The following is an 18,730-nucleotide window of genomic DNA, read 5'->3' as shown; positions in this document are numbered from 1 at the left end:
TAATTTTTTACTGATTAGTGGGAGTACCTATGTACATTGATAATTGTGTAGATTTTATTTGCAGATTCAGAGTTAATGTTGCAAGTCTGGGGGATTTTTTTTTTTTTTTTTTGCTAGTGGCTTTACGTCGCACCGACACAGATAGGTCTTATGGCGACGATGGGATAGGAAAGGCCTAGGAGTTGGAAGGAAGCGGCCGTGGCCTTAATTAAGGTACAGTCCCAGCATTTGCCTGGTGTGAAAATGGGAAACCATGGAAAACCATCTTCAGGACTGCCGATAGTGGGACTCGAACCTACTATCTCCCGGATGCAAGCTCACAGCCGCGCGCCTCTACGCGCACGGCCAACTCGCCCGGTAGTCTGGGGGACTGAGATAACTCATTTTATTATAGAAAAAGTGAGTAAAACTAGTTTTTAATGTATAGGGAAATTTAAAAAGAGCAATGTTTATCATGAAAAGTACAGGACAGATCTTTCTTGCCATTTAGGTGCTGAAAAACTGAGTATTGCCTCAAATTAATACTTGGTACAAAGCCTGAACCTCAGGGTTAATAAAATATCATGTTAGGTGAAATAAGTGCTTCAGCATTGAAGGTTTCACGGGTAGTTTGTATAACCTTTTCTGGTTCATCAGGGCCCTTAATTTCCCACTTTTTAAATCCTTCACCCTCTTTTAGGCACCACAACAGCTGAAATGTATCCATCACAGTAATTACTCTTATGTAGGATGAACATCAGCTGTCCTTTGTCGATTTTCAAAGTTCTGTAACGTCTTGTAGGTATAGGGCATTTTGATTTGTATAGCTTCAACAAAACGTCTGTCTAGGCTTTAAAGTTGAATTTAGTAGCACAGTTTAATACTATGAAGTGTGAAGTTTTGATTCGGCTATTTCTAAGCACATCCTTCCAGTCATACAATGTCTCACTGTAAAATTTTGCTTGAATAAGGTTCTTATTTTTGCCTCCTGCCATGCATGAATGTTCCCGTATAGGGAACACAACTTGCACACTACCAAAACATTTTTTCTTGAGAAGTAGGTAGTGCAGAGAACGCCAGTTGGTATCATTTTTGTTTTAGCCAGCACAAGAATTGCAGAAAATTGTGAAATGAATATCTGAACAAAGCACACTGAACAAATAAACATCGTCACCCTTTTGAGCAATGATCTCATCATATGTGTAAAACACTGATGTAAATTTGGACAAAATGTGAATATTGAACAATATAAAATCAAATTGAAGGAGGTAATAAACATCAGACATAATATGAGGGTTGTAACGATTGCAATCTATAGAAAATATGAAATGAGTAAACAGTGACAAAAATAAGTGTAAATAACAAGAAAATGGGCGCCACCTGTAAAACAATTACAGGAATATATAACTATGTAGAGCAATGAGTGACTCCCTCTCCCAAGGCGATGGTCATCAGGCTGACGAAGCTCCAGACTTACTTTATAACCTTAACTGTTTACCCCTGAAAGTAGATGTAGGTAGCATGCCAGGTTCATCCTCACTCCACTGATAAAAAGATTTACTGCAAGTTTGATACCAGGACTTTACTCCCAAAATAATAAACAAAAATATAATAAATACCACAATAATCATCACTTAAAGAGACCCCCTCCTGATTGCCGTCCACAAAGGCAATGTACAAACAACTACGACCAACATTAATCATTACTTGACAAGACCTAGTCGTTTGTCGTTTACAAAGGCAAATATACACACTACTACCAATAACAAAATCATTACTTGACGAGACCTACTCGTTTGTCGTTTACAAAGGCAAATATACACACTAGTACCACCAACAAAATCATATCTTGACGAGACCTACTCGTTTGTCGTTTACAAAGGCAAATATACACACTACAAACCATCAATAAAATTATTGATACTACATATACATTTCTTAACATACCTCCAGGTAAGAGTCCCACTACACTCTCTACTGTTACAGAAGAAAAACCGTAATCTGGTAAAGAAAAATACGACGACTTTCTCTACGTACGGATGCAACCTTCTTTACGAAGAGCATCCCTAACCTTATTTACACACTTCTTCATCGACGCCTTGAGTCCTTCCCGACTGCCGCACAGGTTGGTGTAACGCCTCAGGTTCCTGCAACTGAAACTGAATACTCGGCCGACGATTTCCTCGACCAAGAATCAGCTCTGTGCACAACCACACATCCACTACTGAATCTTGATTCTGTATGCATCACCACATCCACTGTACATAATCTTGTAGAAGAATTGTAGTCCAACTATTGTACAGAGTTGGAATTACAAATAAACACTTAGTAGCGTCTTTTACAAAACGGCCACCAGAAACTTGTAGCATCAGCGATATTTAGCGTCCTCACTCCGTAGGTAAAATATACTTAAGACCAATAGAGCATCGCCTAGGAATCTGCGCAAAGTAGCTCCCGTACACCGGTCCAAGTGAGAAACACAGAATCAAGAACACAAACACAACCAGAAACAGAATCAGAGTCCGAAAGACTTGCCACACACGCGTACATACTTATATAGCTTGCTGCATGTGGTTATAGCGTCCTGGAAAGTTTACTGGTAGCAACGCTCTCACAGGCACATCTTCACGCGTCACCCAGCATCCCAACCTCGCTTAAAACAAAGCCCTCGTATTGGCTACTGAGTGTCTGATGTGACATGAATGTCCACTCACGTATATCCACTCCAATTCTTCAGCCTATACCACCTGCCGTACCCAGTGTTTCCAAGCCACTTTGTTGCAACACATTCAACAGACTTCAACCGTCCTTCCCGATATAGTCGCAGTTTTCCCGCTTGCACAATCCTTACGGCTAGGCCATATTTACAGACTCTTACCCAAACGGAAATTTATACAAAATATAATGATGCACATATGCAATATTCCTAACTACACATTCTTCTTATAATATTACGTTTTTACATTCTAAATAAACAAAATTACATGATTTTCATGACTTTAACATTACAAATTATTTTACGAAATTTCTTAACCTAAAATTTGGGGATTGTACTTTCGTACGGTTACAGGGTAATCACAAAAATAAGATCTCCTATTTTTTATAAATACAGAACTTTGTTCGTTTGGCTGTTGGTCACAATATTGTGAAGAGTGTTTCCCGCAAATAAACATGCGCACTAGGGTGGGCCGAAAAAACTCGAATTCTTTTTCCCAAGTCGTAATACCGCAGAAAAGTTGGGAATTGGGGAGAATAAAACGGGGTAAAAAAGAAACAAAATAGGTTCATTTCTTCTGGTCGCGCACGTCCTCTAAAGTTTGCCGAAATTAGGAAAAAAAATGTATATTTTTACGATAATTTTTTACCTTGCTTAACATGTCAATATTTAAATATAATAGCTCTAGTCGACTCTTACTCAAACCAATAATGATTTAGAAAAAAGAATGGTTCAAATCAGTTAAGGTCTTCCACTCGTGCAACAGCCGTCAAAAATGTAACAAATTCTCGCGCTTGTCGTAACTCGCTCGGGTCAAAGACTCTGACGCTCAGCCCACCTACCACTCACACCACCACGCCGTGCCATTGTTGTGTCAGTCTACACTTATCCCTCATGTTTGATGTGTGTTTCATTTGCTTTTCCAGTTACTACTGTGGCATTTTCATCTACTGTATTTCGATGTTTGTTTTGTGTTAGGACATTTTTATGTAACTTTGTGACTTACCGGTGGTATACTATGGCTGTACCTCAGAAACTCGTCACAAGACAGGTATTTGATTGCCCTATATTTGCTGCACCTGAATACTTTTCATCAAACAAGCTAAAGTTGTTATCCTTCTAGTAAAGGTAGCGATGGCGACCAAGATATTGGTCTTCATCATCAGTTTCAACAATATTTACATTTGAATACGAGCACGAGGGTTTCAGATGAGATTCAAATTCATCATCCAGAGTTAAATGGGTGTCACGCGATGATTTAATATGTTTCATTGTTTCAGACACGTCCAACCCTCCAATTTTTCCTATTCCGTGTGCTCGTAATAAGTAAACAAATCTTAGCTCAATAGCAGTTATTCTGTTTGATTTTGCACACATTTGACAATTATATCGCATTTACATAAATCAGGGGTTCTGCTACAAATGCAGTTAACAACAATGGGTCATTTGCAAGCCGCTACGTCAAAAAGCAATTAACATTTTTGCTTAAACTCGTCAGTTTTCTGCATAAACGAATCTGTATTCTTATCCCAAGTATATGATTTTCGAATGCTGTAATATTTATCATGCAACACTTTTATAAGTTGCACAATTCTCTTATCTGCAACCGTTGGGATGGATGCTTTCTGAAACAAACCAATTATTTTGTTAGCTACTGTACTGGCAACGTGTGAAAACTGACGCTCTTATTATTAACTTTAAGCGCCAAGTGGTATCTCTCCTGTGAACAACACCGAATCACGTCCTCACCAGTAGGAAGCTTGTTTGATGAAAAGTCTTTACGTGCACCAAATATAGGGCAATCAAATACCTGTCTTGTGATGAGTTTCTGAGGTACAGCCATAGTATTCCACCGGTAAGTCCCAAAGTTACACAAAAATGTCCTAGCACAAAACAAACATCAAAATACAGTAGATGCAAATGCCACAGTAGTAACTGGAAAAGCAAATGAAACACACATCAAACACGAGGGATAACTGTAGACTGACACAACAATGGCACGGCGTGGTGGCATGAGTGGTAGGTGGGCTGAGCGTCAGAGTCTTTGACCCGAATGAGTTACGACGAGCACGAGAATTTGTTACATTTTTTACGCGAGAGGAAGACCTTAACCGATTTGAACCATTCTTTTTTCTAAATCATTATTGGTTTGAGTAACAGTCGACTAGAGCTATTACATTTAAATATTGACAAGTTAAGCAAGGTAGAAAATTATCGTAAAAATATACATTTTTTCCGAATTTCAGCAAACTTTAGAGGACGTGCGCAACCGGAAGAAATGAACCTATTTTGTTTCTTTTTTTACCCCATTTTATTCTCCTCAATTCGCAACTTTTCCGCGGTATTACGACTTGGAAAAAAGAATTCAAGTTTTTTCAGCCCACCCTAATGCGCAACGCTGCACTGAGGCACTCAGTCTTGGCTTGGCAGCCGTTGAGAATGGAGCTCCCGTTGGATGTTACCGCCAAGTGCGAAGTGCGCGCAGTTATTCAGTTTTTGAATGCAAAAGGTACTGAACCGATTGAAAGCCATCAACAATTGACGGAAGTGTACAGTGAGCCATGCATGGATGTCAAAAATGTTTGAAAGTGGTGTAGAGAGTTCGCAGCCAGTCGGACTGAAATTCACGACGAACAAAGGAGCAGGAAACTGTCAATTTCCATTGAGACAGTTGAGAAGGTTGAGCAAATCATGCATGATGATCGGCAGATCACCCTGGATAATCTCTGCACTTTGGTTCCTCAGGTTTCCCCAAGCGCCGCTTACAGAATTTTAATGGAAAAGTTGAAATACCGGAAGGTGTGTGCAAGATGGGTGCCACGCATGCTGACTGAAGACCACATGCAGCAACGAGTTGATTCTTCCCATGCATTTCTTCAATGCTTTGCAACCGAAAAGGACAATTTTTTGGACTCAATTGTCACGGGTGACGAAACCTGGGCGTTCCACTTTACACCTGAGACCAAGCAACAATCACGCCAAATCACCAAATCACCAATCACCAAAGCCGTGTAAATTCAAGCAAACACAGTCTGCCGGTAAAGTCACAACAACTATATTTTGGGATCGAAAAGGGGTATTGTTGGTCGACTTTATGCCCGCTGGGACCACAATTAACGCTGACAGGTACTGTGAGACCCTGAAAAAACTCAGACGGGCAATTCACAACAGGAATGTTGAGCAAGGGCGTAAACATTCTCCATGACAATGCTCGCCCGCACGTCACCCGGCCAACCGTTGTTCTCCTGCAACAGTTTCAGTGGAATATCATCACCCACCCACCCTATAGTCTCAACTTGGCGCCCAGTGACTATCACTTGTTCCCTAAGTTGAAAGAACATTTGGCTGGGAAGCGATTCAAGACCGACGACGAGGTGAAAGATGAGGTTCACAACTTTCTGAACAGCATGGCGGCAAGCTAGTATGACATGGGCATACAAAAACTGTCACAGCGTCTACAAAAATGCATCGACCAAAATGGTCATTATGTAAAAAAAATAGCAAAATGTTCAAGCTGTAAAGTGATATAAACCATTGTAGAAATAAACAGGTCTATGTATTTATTAAAAAAATAGGGGACCTTATATTTGGGGATTACCTGCATAACTGGGGTGAGTAAGTTCTTCAAGTATCCACTTTTAGTTCTGTTTTCTTCAGATTACTTTCTGCATTTTCTTATAAATAATATTTTAAACTACAACGCGAGTGAACTTCCTTTTCTGTCCCTTTTTTCAACAGTATTTCAGTACATTCAAAGAGGACAGGATGTATTTGGACCCTGATCGATTTTGCTCATGAGCGCATGGACTTTATCATTTTTAGCCGTTACCTCAGCTCTTTCCCCTTCAATTTTTTTTTTTTTTTTTTTTTTTTTTTTTTTTTTTTTTTTTTTTTTTTTTTTTGGCCGACTATGGCCCAAACTAATTTGAATTCAGCTTCATCTCTTTCTGAGCTTTAATCCTCGTCCAGTACTCCATCTTTCACTCTGCAATCTCCTCCTTTCTTTTGTCCATGGCGCTTGGGTACGGGATCTAACGTTTTCTAGAAACCTCTTTGTGGCGTTGATCCTCGAATTGGAAGCGTCCCTGTTGCTGATTTCCATTCCTTGTATTCCCATTTCTTCCAGGTCCTTCTTCACCTCCTGATACCAGCGCATTATAGTTTTCCTGATCTCAAAAAATCTTATTTGACTGGTCAGTCTTCCCGGGTTCATTCTGTAGATATGTCTGAAGAACATCTTGTTGATTCTTGATAAGAGTGCCTCTCTTTCTGAGAGGTTATTGTCTATACATTCTCCCAGATATTTGAATTTGAATCTTTCCCCCTTCATTTACTAATGGACTATGATATTCTTTTACTCTAATGTAATCGTACTTGCATTTTGTCTATATTAAGTAAGCTATACAATGGCAGTACAAATTCATTTTCGACAAAAAATTGACTATGATTATGTTTAGCTGCCACCCTTCATTTGTTCTCTCATACTTTTCACACCTTTAAATACTCTGGTGTAACTTTTGTATACCTCAGTAGAAAAAGTTGTTCTAAAATCTTTGTCACGCCTTTTAATACTCTCCTCTCCTCTTCAGAAACAGTAGATACATTTTTCACCAGACATACACAACAACAAAAATGTAAAGTGGTTCCGTATCCCTGTTGGGTAGTTTTTAATTGAAGATTCAATAGTACATTTTCTCATTTAATGCTTTTTCCTAGGTGTCTTAAGATGTATCCTATTATTCTATCTCTTCTTCTGGTCAAATTTAGCCAAACTGAACCTGGGGCCAGACTTCCTTGTACTATACAACCTTCAACATCCTTGCATTTCTCCTTCAGCCATTCTTGCTTAGCTGTCCTGCACTTTCTATCCACTTCATTCTTTAATCGCCTGTATTCCTTTCTGCCCTCTTCATTTTTTGATCCTTGTATTTTCGTCGTTCATCAATCAGATCCAGCACCTCCGGAGTTATCCATTGATTCTTAGCTGATCTTTCCTTTCTTGCTAAATTTTCTTCTGCAGCCCTAGAGACCTCATTCTTTACGCATGCTCATTCTTCCTCTATTGTGTTTCCAACAGCTTTTTGATTTAGTTCTTGTGCAACATGTTCCTTTAAACAGTCCCTCACACTCTTTTTCTTTCAACTTGTCTAGATCCCATCTCCTTGCATTCCTCCCTTTCTACAATTCCTTAAACTTCAGATGGCATTTCATGACCAAGTTGCGGTCAGAGTCCACGCCTGCTCCTGAGCAAGTTTACAAACCAACAACTGGTTTATGAATTTCTGCCTAATCATAATGAAATCTATTTGCTACCTTCCAGTGTTTCCAGGTCTCATCCACGTATACAGCCATCCTTTGTGGTGTTTGAACCAAGTTTTAGCAAGGACTAAATTATTATCAGTGCAGAATTCAAACAGCTGACTTCCTCTTTCATTCCTTTGTCCCAATCTGAATTCTCCTACTGTATTACTGTCTCTTCTTTGGCCTATCACTGCATTCCAGTCTCCCATCACAATTAGATTCTCGTCACCTTTTACATACAGCAGAAGTCTGTTAAAGCAAGAATTCATAACGGCGAAAAACTGGGGAAAACCCCATACAAGTTAAAATTGGTATGAAATTGCAACCAGTTTGCTCAAAACTTGCGTTTTTGTGGATGATACCCACACTACAGCTTACTTGTTTGTTATTTTTTGAAATCCGATAAGTGAAAGAGAGTGTATAATTTCACTCTGAAAAAATTATAGTATCGTTCCAGAGGCCTCTGAGGCAAACATTCTAATTTTCTTCTTCAAATAGTGCCACCTAAATTAAACGTATACGTATCATAAAACCATATTTCAAGCACATGTAGGGAAATGATAACCTCCTTGCTACAAATTTTCATGGGAACAGCCTTTCCGAAATGTAACTGAACACAAGAAAATATAAACTAACCTCTGAAATAGTAATGTACTCTGCCATATCTTGAGGTGTAGCACATTCTTAATTAATTTCCTTTTTTTTTTTTTTTTTTTTTTTCCCTTTACGTTTCACCGACACAGGTATGTCTTACGGCGACGAGATTACTTAATTTCAGTATATAACATCGAAATTAAGCAATTGTTCACTTCAGTCTGTATTTCTAATGAGTTAACAACTGCTATCGACTATGTTATTTGTGCATTTATTATGAAAGCATGTTATCCTCTTTAATTCTGAATGTTCTTTTAGAGAACAGCAGTCAACGGGTATTACTAATCGACATCACCTTCGAACGTTGACAAGAAAGTCTGCAAGTGTACATAGCGAGAAAATTATACCGAAGATCGCATTTTGTGGCAAATGTATCAGTTTTCTTTTTCAAGCAGCGTCATCTAACCTAGCTTAACTGTACTATAGGTATCATGAAAACATACTCCAAGTGCCAGTAGAGCAATGATAACATTCTTGCTATAAATTTACATGGGAATAACCCCTCCAAAATTTAATCAGATGAGAGAAAATATAGACTAACCTTGGAAATCGGTGATGCACTCTGCCACATCTTGAGGTGTATCGCATTCTTACTTAATTTCAGAGTAGAGTCTTAAAATTAAGCAATCACATAGCCTTTATTTCTAACGAGTTAACAACTGCTATTGACGACGTTATTTATGAATTTGTAACAAAAATGCAATCTCCTCTTTCATGTCTAATTGTCTTTACAGAACAGCAGTTGATGGGTATTAATAATCAACTCCCACATCACCTTTGAATGTTGATGAGAGAGCTCGCAAGTGCACACAGCGAGAAAACGATACTGCACCGAAGATGATTGATCGCATTTTGTGGCAAAGGTTTCAGTTTTCTTATTCAAACTTAACCGTACTATATGTATCATGAAGACATATTTCAAGCACCAGTAGAGAAATTATAAATCTTCTCATTTCCGAAATTTAACCAGACACGAGAAAATATAAAACTAACCTCTGAAATCAATGATGCACTGCCATATCTTGAGGCATATCCCATTCTTACTTAACTGCAGCATTTAGCATTAAAATTAAGTGATTGTTTACTTCAGCCTTTATTTTTAACAAATTAAAAACGAGGGAGCTCGCTAGTGGACATAGCGAGGAAACGATACCGAAGATCATCGATCGTATGCATAGTAATCGCTGGGTGCATAGATATCGGCAACGGAAAAAAAAGCGCAAGTTTCATCGTTCGTAATAACGGATGCGTCAGGGACAGGGCTCTCGCTGTAACCAAATGAAAATACACAGTTTAATATAGGAATTTTGAAGGGACAGACAAAAACTGCCGTTATAACGGAGTTCTCGTTATATGCAATACTCACTATAACGGACTTCTACTGTATTGTATTAAATCTATCTCTTCATATATACTTTTGATTTCTACAGGTAACAACATGCAAACAAATAAAAAACAAATATGTACAGAGGCAAAACTGATATTCACTCTTCTTCACATTCACAATAGGAAAGAAATATTTCCAAATCTGAAAATGATTCAAATAGAAGTAAAACTAACCCAACCGGGCGAGCTGGCTGTGCGGTTAGGGGTGCACAGCTGTGAATTCGCATCTGGGAGATAGTGGGTTCGAACCCTACTGCAGCAGCACTGAAGATGGTTTTTCGTGGTTTCCCATTTTCACACCAGGCAAATGCTGGGGCTGTACCTTAGTTAAAGCCACGGTCGCTTCCTTCCCATTCCTAGGCCTTTCCTGTCCCATCGTTGCCATACGACCTATCTGTGTTGTTGCGAAGTAAAGCAAACAGAAAAACTAACCCGGTCTAGAAAGCCAAGAATAACGGCCGAGAGGATTTGTTGTGCTGACCACACAACACCTCGTAAGCTGCAGGCCTTTGGGCTGAGCAGCGGTCGCCTGATAGGCCAAGGCCCTTCAGAGCTTTAGTGCCATGGGGTTAGGTTAATTAGAAGTAAAACCAAGGGTAAGAATAGTGCTGAAGATGAGAATGATGTAAAGTACTGCCATTTGTAAATGAATCTACATAAAAGAATAACTGTTTTAGTTCTTTAGAGATATTCAAGAAACTAAAAAATGTAAAACCAAATATTGTACCTTTCCATTGTCCAGCACAGTACCCACAACATTAACAGGGCACCTCTCTCTCCGACCAATCTCCAATAGGAGAGGAATGTCATTCTTTCGACACAAGATAGCATCATTCTCTTGGTACTCTGCTCCCCAAAGTTCCAGAGTACTGATAGTTGGATCTCCCAACTGGAAGCGTTTTGTGAAGATTACTGCACCAGATGGTTCCACTAGCTCCTTCAATACATTACCTATAAAGTACATTTGCATTTCAATCATTTGACATCCATGCATGCTTTACAACACAACAATATTAAGCCTGGATCACTAATCTCAGCTATAAAGTATGTAATTACTAAGCATTCATCATTGGAACTACGAACTATGATACCTCTTGCAACTACCTTTTTATTATAATTAATAGCTAACCCAGCATTAATACATTACATGTACAGACACACTTTTCAGTTTTCAATACATGTCATTTTAGCACTCAGCACAAGTAGTGGATCTGTGGTCACCACATATGGCTCAGTTGCAAATAGTGCAATAAAACCGTGTCATTCTTTGCTACTTTGCAGGACAAAACACAAATATTTTGCTCTTGTCAAATTGTCCTTGGTCTCACCTATGCACTTCAAGATTTTCCTTGAGAATTTCACAGTTCATACCTCTTAATGACCACTGCAAAGCTGGTAGTGTAAGGCCTAGCTGGAAACGAGGTCTTATCAGTTCACCGCTTAACAATCCTTCTTGAGACAGGTTTTTCTCCCTTGCAGAGAATGGTGTGGCAGTACACAATGTATACATTCACTAGGAACATGTTAATCATACTGAAGAACACACAGAGGCCAGCGCTGTGTCTTTCTACTTCAGTTCATGATGGTGGACATTTGGGCAAAAAAAGTCTGTTGTACCTTTTGTTTCATTAGAAAACTCCACTACTGCAGATTTGTCTCTGGTATCACTCATTTTCACGTACTCATGGGTAGTGGATAATAAAACAATGACTCGTACTTGCTTTGGTTTGTATGATACAAGAGTTATTGGTCCATCAAAACAAAATACTGCAGTCCTGATTTTTCACTTCTCTACTTCAATGAGCTCTGGATATATCTCGTGTTTCTTCTTTCTTATTGTTCCCACAACTGTTATAGAGTAAGATGCATTCAAAAGATCTTGAGCAGATAGGATGGATGTAAACCAATTAGCCATGGTTACATTTCTATTTGCACCATGAATGGTCATAGTCAGTTTTTTCACAAAACTACCAGCAAAAGGCTGACCAGATATATTAAATTTCTTTCCCAAATACAGTTTAGCTTCAATCATAAAAATATTTGGTCCAGCATCATTCAGCATAACAATCTTAATCCCACATTATGTGGAATTTTTGGGGGTATACATCTGGAAAGGATAACATCAGCAAAATCCAGTCAGTTGTTCAGTGATAGTTGTGTAACTCTCTGGTTTGTATGATTCTCAACAGTTCATATGAACTCATACACACCTCATAAATATAGCTGCAAACTTGTCACTCGCTCATCTCTCTTCCCTGGTAGATTTATCACCAAACCTTAGACACTTCAACAAAAAAATCAAAGCATTCGCTTGAAAATGTTGCTTTATTTCTGTAACCACAGAATACTCAATCAAATAGCTCTCTGTAGGAAGATGATAGGTTTACATGGCTGCAGATAACTCAAGTATAGTAAGCGAACCTTTCCTTGATACCTGACCTCCCTAGTGCTGAACTGTACACCAAAAAGTACACCAATATCTCCTCTGCTTGTTTGAGAAATAGTTACACTAACTGAATCATAGTTACTTCTCTGAAGTAATATTTCCTCATTCATGCATTGTACCAGTTTCTCTAATATGAAATTACTAAAGAATAAAGAAAACAATTCCATACACGTTGAAACATTTTTGGCTTTTCTTAATGGAATTTATTTTAAATTAATTATGTTCCTTACAGGTGTCTAAGTATTACGGTCTCTGGATGGATGTGCTGACTATTTGTGTTTATTTTTCCTCTTGGATTGTTCTTCTTAGGGACTACAATCGTATTTGTATTGCTATTAGTTGAATCAGTGTCTCATCAGAGTCTGTTGGTTCAGGAACACGTCTTCTCTTCCTTCCCGGCTCATCCAAATCATAGAAATCATGCAATTTAGTGCTATAAATGGGAGAAGATTCGCTGCCTTAATTCCTTATTATATGGATTTTTTGGGGGGTGTACATCTGGAAAGGATAACATCTGCAAAATCCAATCAGTTGTTCATGAATAGCTGTGGAACTCTCTGGTTTTTATGATTCTCAACAGTTCATGGTAAACTCATCCACACCTCATGAATATAGCTGCAAACTTGTCACTGTAAGGTCATCTTCACAGACATCCTCCAGTTCAATCCATGTCTCTCCTGTCAATGCCGTGTTGTCGTCAGTGACATCAACATCATCATCTTCTGTCAAAAGTTGTAGTATTGTGTTTGGATCATCACTGATATTCTCTGCCACCTGAAATAAATTTCAGTTTTCTGGAGTAGCTTCTGCACTACAATAGTATTGTGTTTGGATCATAACTGATATTCTCTGCCACCTGAAATAAATTTCAGTTTTCTGGAGTAGCTTCTGCACTACAATTTATAAAATCACAGTTATTGAGAACGTGACAATAAAAATATTCCGATGCTGTATTTACACATAAGACGCATGAACACAACTAACCCGTTTCCATTTCAACTCTAGAACACAGCATTATTACTATTACTGACATTCTGCATGTCGGAACGTGGAATGTTAGAAGTTTGAATTGTTGTGGTAGGTTAGAGAATCTGAAAAGGTAGTTGGATGGACTAAAGTTAGATGTAGTTGGCATAAGTGAAGTACGCTGGCAGGAAGAGAAGAATTTTTAGTCAGGCTATTACAGAATAATCAACACAAAATCAAAGAGGGGAAATGCAGGAGTTGGTTTAATAATGAATAAGAAGATAAGGCAGCGGATAAGCTATTCCGACCAGCATATTAAAAGGATTAGACACCGAACCAATGCCCACTACAATAGTGCAGATCAATATGCCTACTAGTTCAGCAGAATAAAATCCAAAGAATACAGGTAGAGATATAAGATTTAATATAATATGTAAAAGGAGACTAGCATCTAATTGTGATGGGAGACTGGAACACATGGTAGGCCAAGGAAGAGAAGGTAGTGCATTAGGAGAATTAGGACTGGAACAAAGGAATGACAGAGGAAGTCGGCTGGTTGAATTTTGCACCGATCATAATTTAGTCATTGCTAGGCTGTATACACAGACAAAGCCTGGAGACACTGGAAGGTATAAAACAGACTTCATTATGATTAGGAAGAGATTCAGAAACAAGGTGTTGGATTGCAATACTTTCCCACAAGCAGACGTGGACTCTGACCACAACTTTTTGGTCAAGAAATGCCATCTGAAATTGAAGAAATTGAAGAAAGGAAGGAATGCAAGGAGATGGGATCTAGACAAGTTGAAAGAAAAACAAAATAATAACAAAATAAAATCACAGTTATTGAGAACGTGACAATAAAAATATTCTGATGCTGTATTTACACATAAGATGCTTGAACACAACTAACCTGTTTCCATAATAATAATAATAATAATAATAATAATAATAATAATAATAATAATAATAATAATAATAATAATAATAACAACAACAACAACAACAACAACATTATTTGCTTTATGTACCACTAACTACTTTTACGGTTCTCGGAGATGCCAAGGTGCCAGAATTTTGTCCACAGGAGATTTTTATGTGCCGGTAAATCTACTGATACGAGGCTGACATATCTGAGCACCTTCAAATACTACCGGACTAAGCCAGGATCGAACCTGCCAAGTTGGGGTCAGAAGGCCAGTGCCTCAACCGTCTGAGCCACTCAGCCAGACAAGAAAAGAGTGTGAGGGATTGTTTCAAGGAACACATTGCACAATAACTAATTGAAAAGGCTGAAGGAAACACAACAGAGAAAGAATGGGCAGTCGTGAAGAATGAGGTTAGTAGGGCTGCAGAATAAAATTTAGCAAGAAAGGAAAGATCAGCTAAGAATCAATGGATAACTCAGGAGGTACTGGATCTGATTGATGAACGACAAAAATACAAGGATCAAAAAATGAAGAGGGCAGAAAGGAATACAGGCGATTAAAGAATGAAGTGGATAGAAAGTGCAAGACAGCTAAGCTGGTCGTAGTAGCTTATCCTGCATACAGGAACATCAAGGAAACCTTTGGAGAAAGGAAAACTTGGTGTATGAATATTGAGGGAGGGAACACAAGGCACAAGAAGAGGCTGTCGATGCTGATAAAATGGAAGACCCAATTTTGAGATCAGATTTTGACATAACTTTGAGACACCTAATAGGAACTAGACACCTGGTACTGATAAATTCCCTCTGAATTACTGCCTGCCTTAGGAGAAACCAGCATGGCAAGGTTATTCCATTTAGTGCGTAGATGTGTGATACAGGAAAAATGCCATCCGATTTTTGGCAGAATGTTGTTATACCTATTTTCAAGAAATCCGGTGCTGATAGGTGTGAAGACTACTGCAACATTAGTTTAGTATTGTGACATTTTCCTCATATCAATTTGAAATAATAATCTTTGCTTCATGGAAAACATAATTTACATCTATAATCATCTTTGAAATATGATGGAACGACGATACGTCAATATAATAATTTATTAAAATGAAATGATTGATTATAAAACTTGAGGAAATGAAATAATATTTCTTAATTCATGTCATGGTTTATGATGTAATTGCCACATGGATAATTAAAGAAACTGAGTATGGAAACTCGATATTCAAAGTATGACAAGACTGAAATTGTACAAACGCAGTATTGTTGATACAACACACTCTTGCCTTGGATGTGGAAAGGAACAGACGCAAATGCTGAGCTTTGATACATTTTATTTATTTATTGGCATTTTCACATTGAGATATCGTCACCGTTGTATACGAAAGACGCGAACGGTAACTATCGTACGGTCGGATTTATGGAATTTAACATTTAAATTTAATTACTAGCTGTGATAATTTCTTGAAGACTGAAGTCATAGAATTTCTCGACCGTGTATATATTTCATTCAAGTAACTCTTAATTTACATGTGCTCGGCCAATGATAATGTGTACTATTGTGTTGAGTGCGCGATGTACTCGAAGTTTTATTTGTATAGTGTGTGCTATGTCAAGATGGAATAGATTTGAGGCACCAGGACAACTCCAGGATGGACTATAATACATCACCCGATCCCGGTGGTAGCCGACTCATAATAAGACATCCCTTATTTCATTATTTTGTAGCTAGAACTCTTTTCAGGTTTTATTTGAATTTAGAGTACATAATTTTCTATTGCAATGAGCAGAGCAGAAAGAATATTCGAAATATGAGATTGATATCATGTCATCAAACATAAATCAAGGTACCTGTGGACGTATATCTTCAATTAGTAATCTAAAGCCAAGCACAATGTTGATAATTTAATTAGATCTCATTCATTATTTTGAATTTCTGGATGTTAGTCGTCAGTAAATATTAACTTCAGCGATGTTAAATGGGTCAGGCAAATTAGGATCTTCAAAATAATAATAATTCATCGCGATATTAAATGATATTTGTACCAGTATTGCTGTGTAGATTAGCAATTCTATTTCAGAGTAATGCAGCAGATTTATAGAAGGATTGTACGGTAACTTTATTTACAGGAGAATCGAGGACTGTGTTGGCTACATATTATTGAGAATCTGCATATCAATGAGGATCTGCATGTTATTGAATCTACGTGTTACTGAATCTATGTGTTATTATGAGTTGATATTTTATGAGAGAGGCAATTATTGAATAGAGTCTTCGAATATAAAAATGAATAGATCGTTAATAGCAATGAAGTAATGTAAAGGCGATAGAATGTAGCAATCTTCAATATGAATTAATAGAATATTAGAAGCCATATGTCAAGTTCTGCTCTCGTTATTTATTACAGATACATTTCTACGAGAAATGACCAGACCCAGTGACCACCAGCAGTATTATTGTGATTTTAAGTATGTGTATGATAATTTATTTCAGCTTTCCATCGTGGAGTGATCCAGAATCATTGATCCGGCTATACATATTGCAATAGTTGGGATGTATCTTGTCCATTCTAGGAACGAGCTGATGCCACGTTCTTGTCATTTGATTTGCATGTTGGTGTGATTCATTCTTTACTCTGCGATGGTACCACATTTGTATATTATCTTCAAAATCAATCCTTTTTTAATTTCATGACATCTACATCTGCATTGAACTGAGTGTATTATTTTAAAAAGGAGAAAAATCTCTTTCATATTTTATGAGTGTCTTGATGTTGCTGCCATTGAGGTAATGCTAACTTATATTTGTTTAAATAAAATAACCTGAAGGCGAGTACTAGTGGTGACGTGAGGATTTTTCTTAGAACCAAGGGCAAAGGACGATAATTCACCAACTCAAACCAACTCAAGCAAACTCAAATCTAAATTTCAAATGAAATTAAATTCAATTATAGCCAAGATTCAGTTATATAATATATACTTGTATTTCAAATCATAGATTGATGTCAACATTTAAGCCACAATTTTATGGCAAATGTTAAATCATTTTCTTATTATGTTTTTAAATATTCATTTGGATATTATTATTCAGTGATTTAATCAATATATAGATTATTTGAACTTTCAAATGGACTAACATTAGAAATATTTCTAAATTTAATTGTATGTCACAGACGTGTTGTTATCTCTTTAAAAGAAGCCATTGTTTCAATACGACATTGTTATACTCCAAGACTGCCATTATAGTCATCTTATCTTTCAACAATGTAACATTGCACCACAACAATACAACATGAAATGTAAATAAACCAGCCATCCTACATTTAAATTTATTATTTATAGTTAGGAAATCCTTCCACATTCCTTCATTATGATAGTTAATTACTACCATTGCATGAGATGCCTGTCTGTCTCAGGTATCTCATTCTTGTTATTTAGTGGTGAAACTGTCGTAAAAACCTACCCCATGAGATATGAATCTTATGTTTTGCCAGAGCTAAGCTATAATATAATAATAATGATATGAGAGGATATGATACGAGATAATTTATATGAGTATGTGCCAAACCCACATATAATAGATTTATTTGTGACATTCTACATTAATAATGACGCTGGTTTGATTACAATTAAATATGTACCTATTTGTTATTATCATAGGTTTAACATGATTGTTGTAGGACGAATGATATTGGTTGCGCATATGAATAATTAATGAAACATTTAGGCCCTAATTTCATCAGTGAATATGTATCACATTTATTTGTCACTTATTTGTCATTTCTTTTTGTTACAGTATCTCGTGCCTACAAAATGTTAACATGTATTATTTAAAGAATGGAAAAACAAGTTGAAACTGAGTTGGGAGATCAATTTGGCTTCAGAAGATATGTAGGAACATGTAAAGCTATCCTGACTTTATATCTGATCTTAGAGGATCGAATTAAGAAGGTCAAGGTCACGTGCATGGCATTCATAGATCTAGAAAAGGCATTACTGGACCAAGCTATTTGAGATTCTGAAGGTGATAAGGATCAGATACTGAGAATAAAGAATGATCTACAATCTGTATAAAAGTCTGCAGTGTTAACAACAGAGGGCTTTGTAAAAGAAGCAGCAATCCAGAAAGGAGTGAGAGAAACCTGCAGTTTGTCCTCCCTCCTTTTCAATGTTTATACAGAACAGGCAGTAAAGGAAAACAAAGAAGAATTTGGAAATGGAATCACAATCCAAGAAGAGGAAATTAAAACCCTGAGATTTGCCTACGATATTATTATTTTACCTGAGACTGCAAAAGATCTGGAGAAATTACTGAATGGTATAGACAGAGTCTTTGGGAAGGAGTAAAGGATGAAAA

General features: G+C 37.4%; 1 protein-coding gene across 2 annotated transcripts in view; it reads right to left on the bottom strand.

Annotated features, from left to right (window-relative positions):
- Window positions 1-18,730, bottom strand: part of Pfas (phosphoribosylformylglycinamidine synthase) — a 275,681-nt gene that overhangs the window by 94,347 nt on the left and 162,604 nt on the right. For both annotated transcript variants that reach the window (XM_067143336.2, XM_068226729.1), the window contains exon 12: window positions 10,764-10,987. In XM_067143336.2, the coding sequence (XP_066999437.2) occupies window positions 10,764-10,987 (224 nt within the window). The remainder of the gene's footprint in view (window positions 1-10,763; window positions 10,988-18,730) is intronic.

The sequence above is a fragment of the Anabrus simplex genome, chromosome 3 (assembly GCF_040414725.1).
Source record: "Anabrus simplex isolate iqAnaSimp1 chromosome 3, ASM4041472v1, whole genome shotgun sequence".
In the NCBI taxonomy this organism is placed as follows: domain Eukaryota; kingdom Metazoa; phylum Arthropoda; class Insecta; order Orthoptera; family Tettigoniidae; genus Anabrus; species Anabrus simplex.
This window is presented reverse-complemented; position numbering and strand designations above follow the sequence as displayed.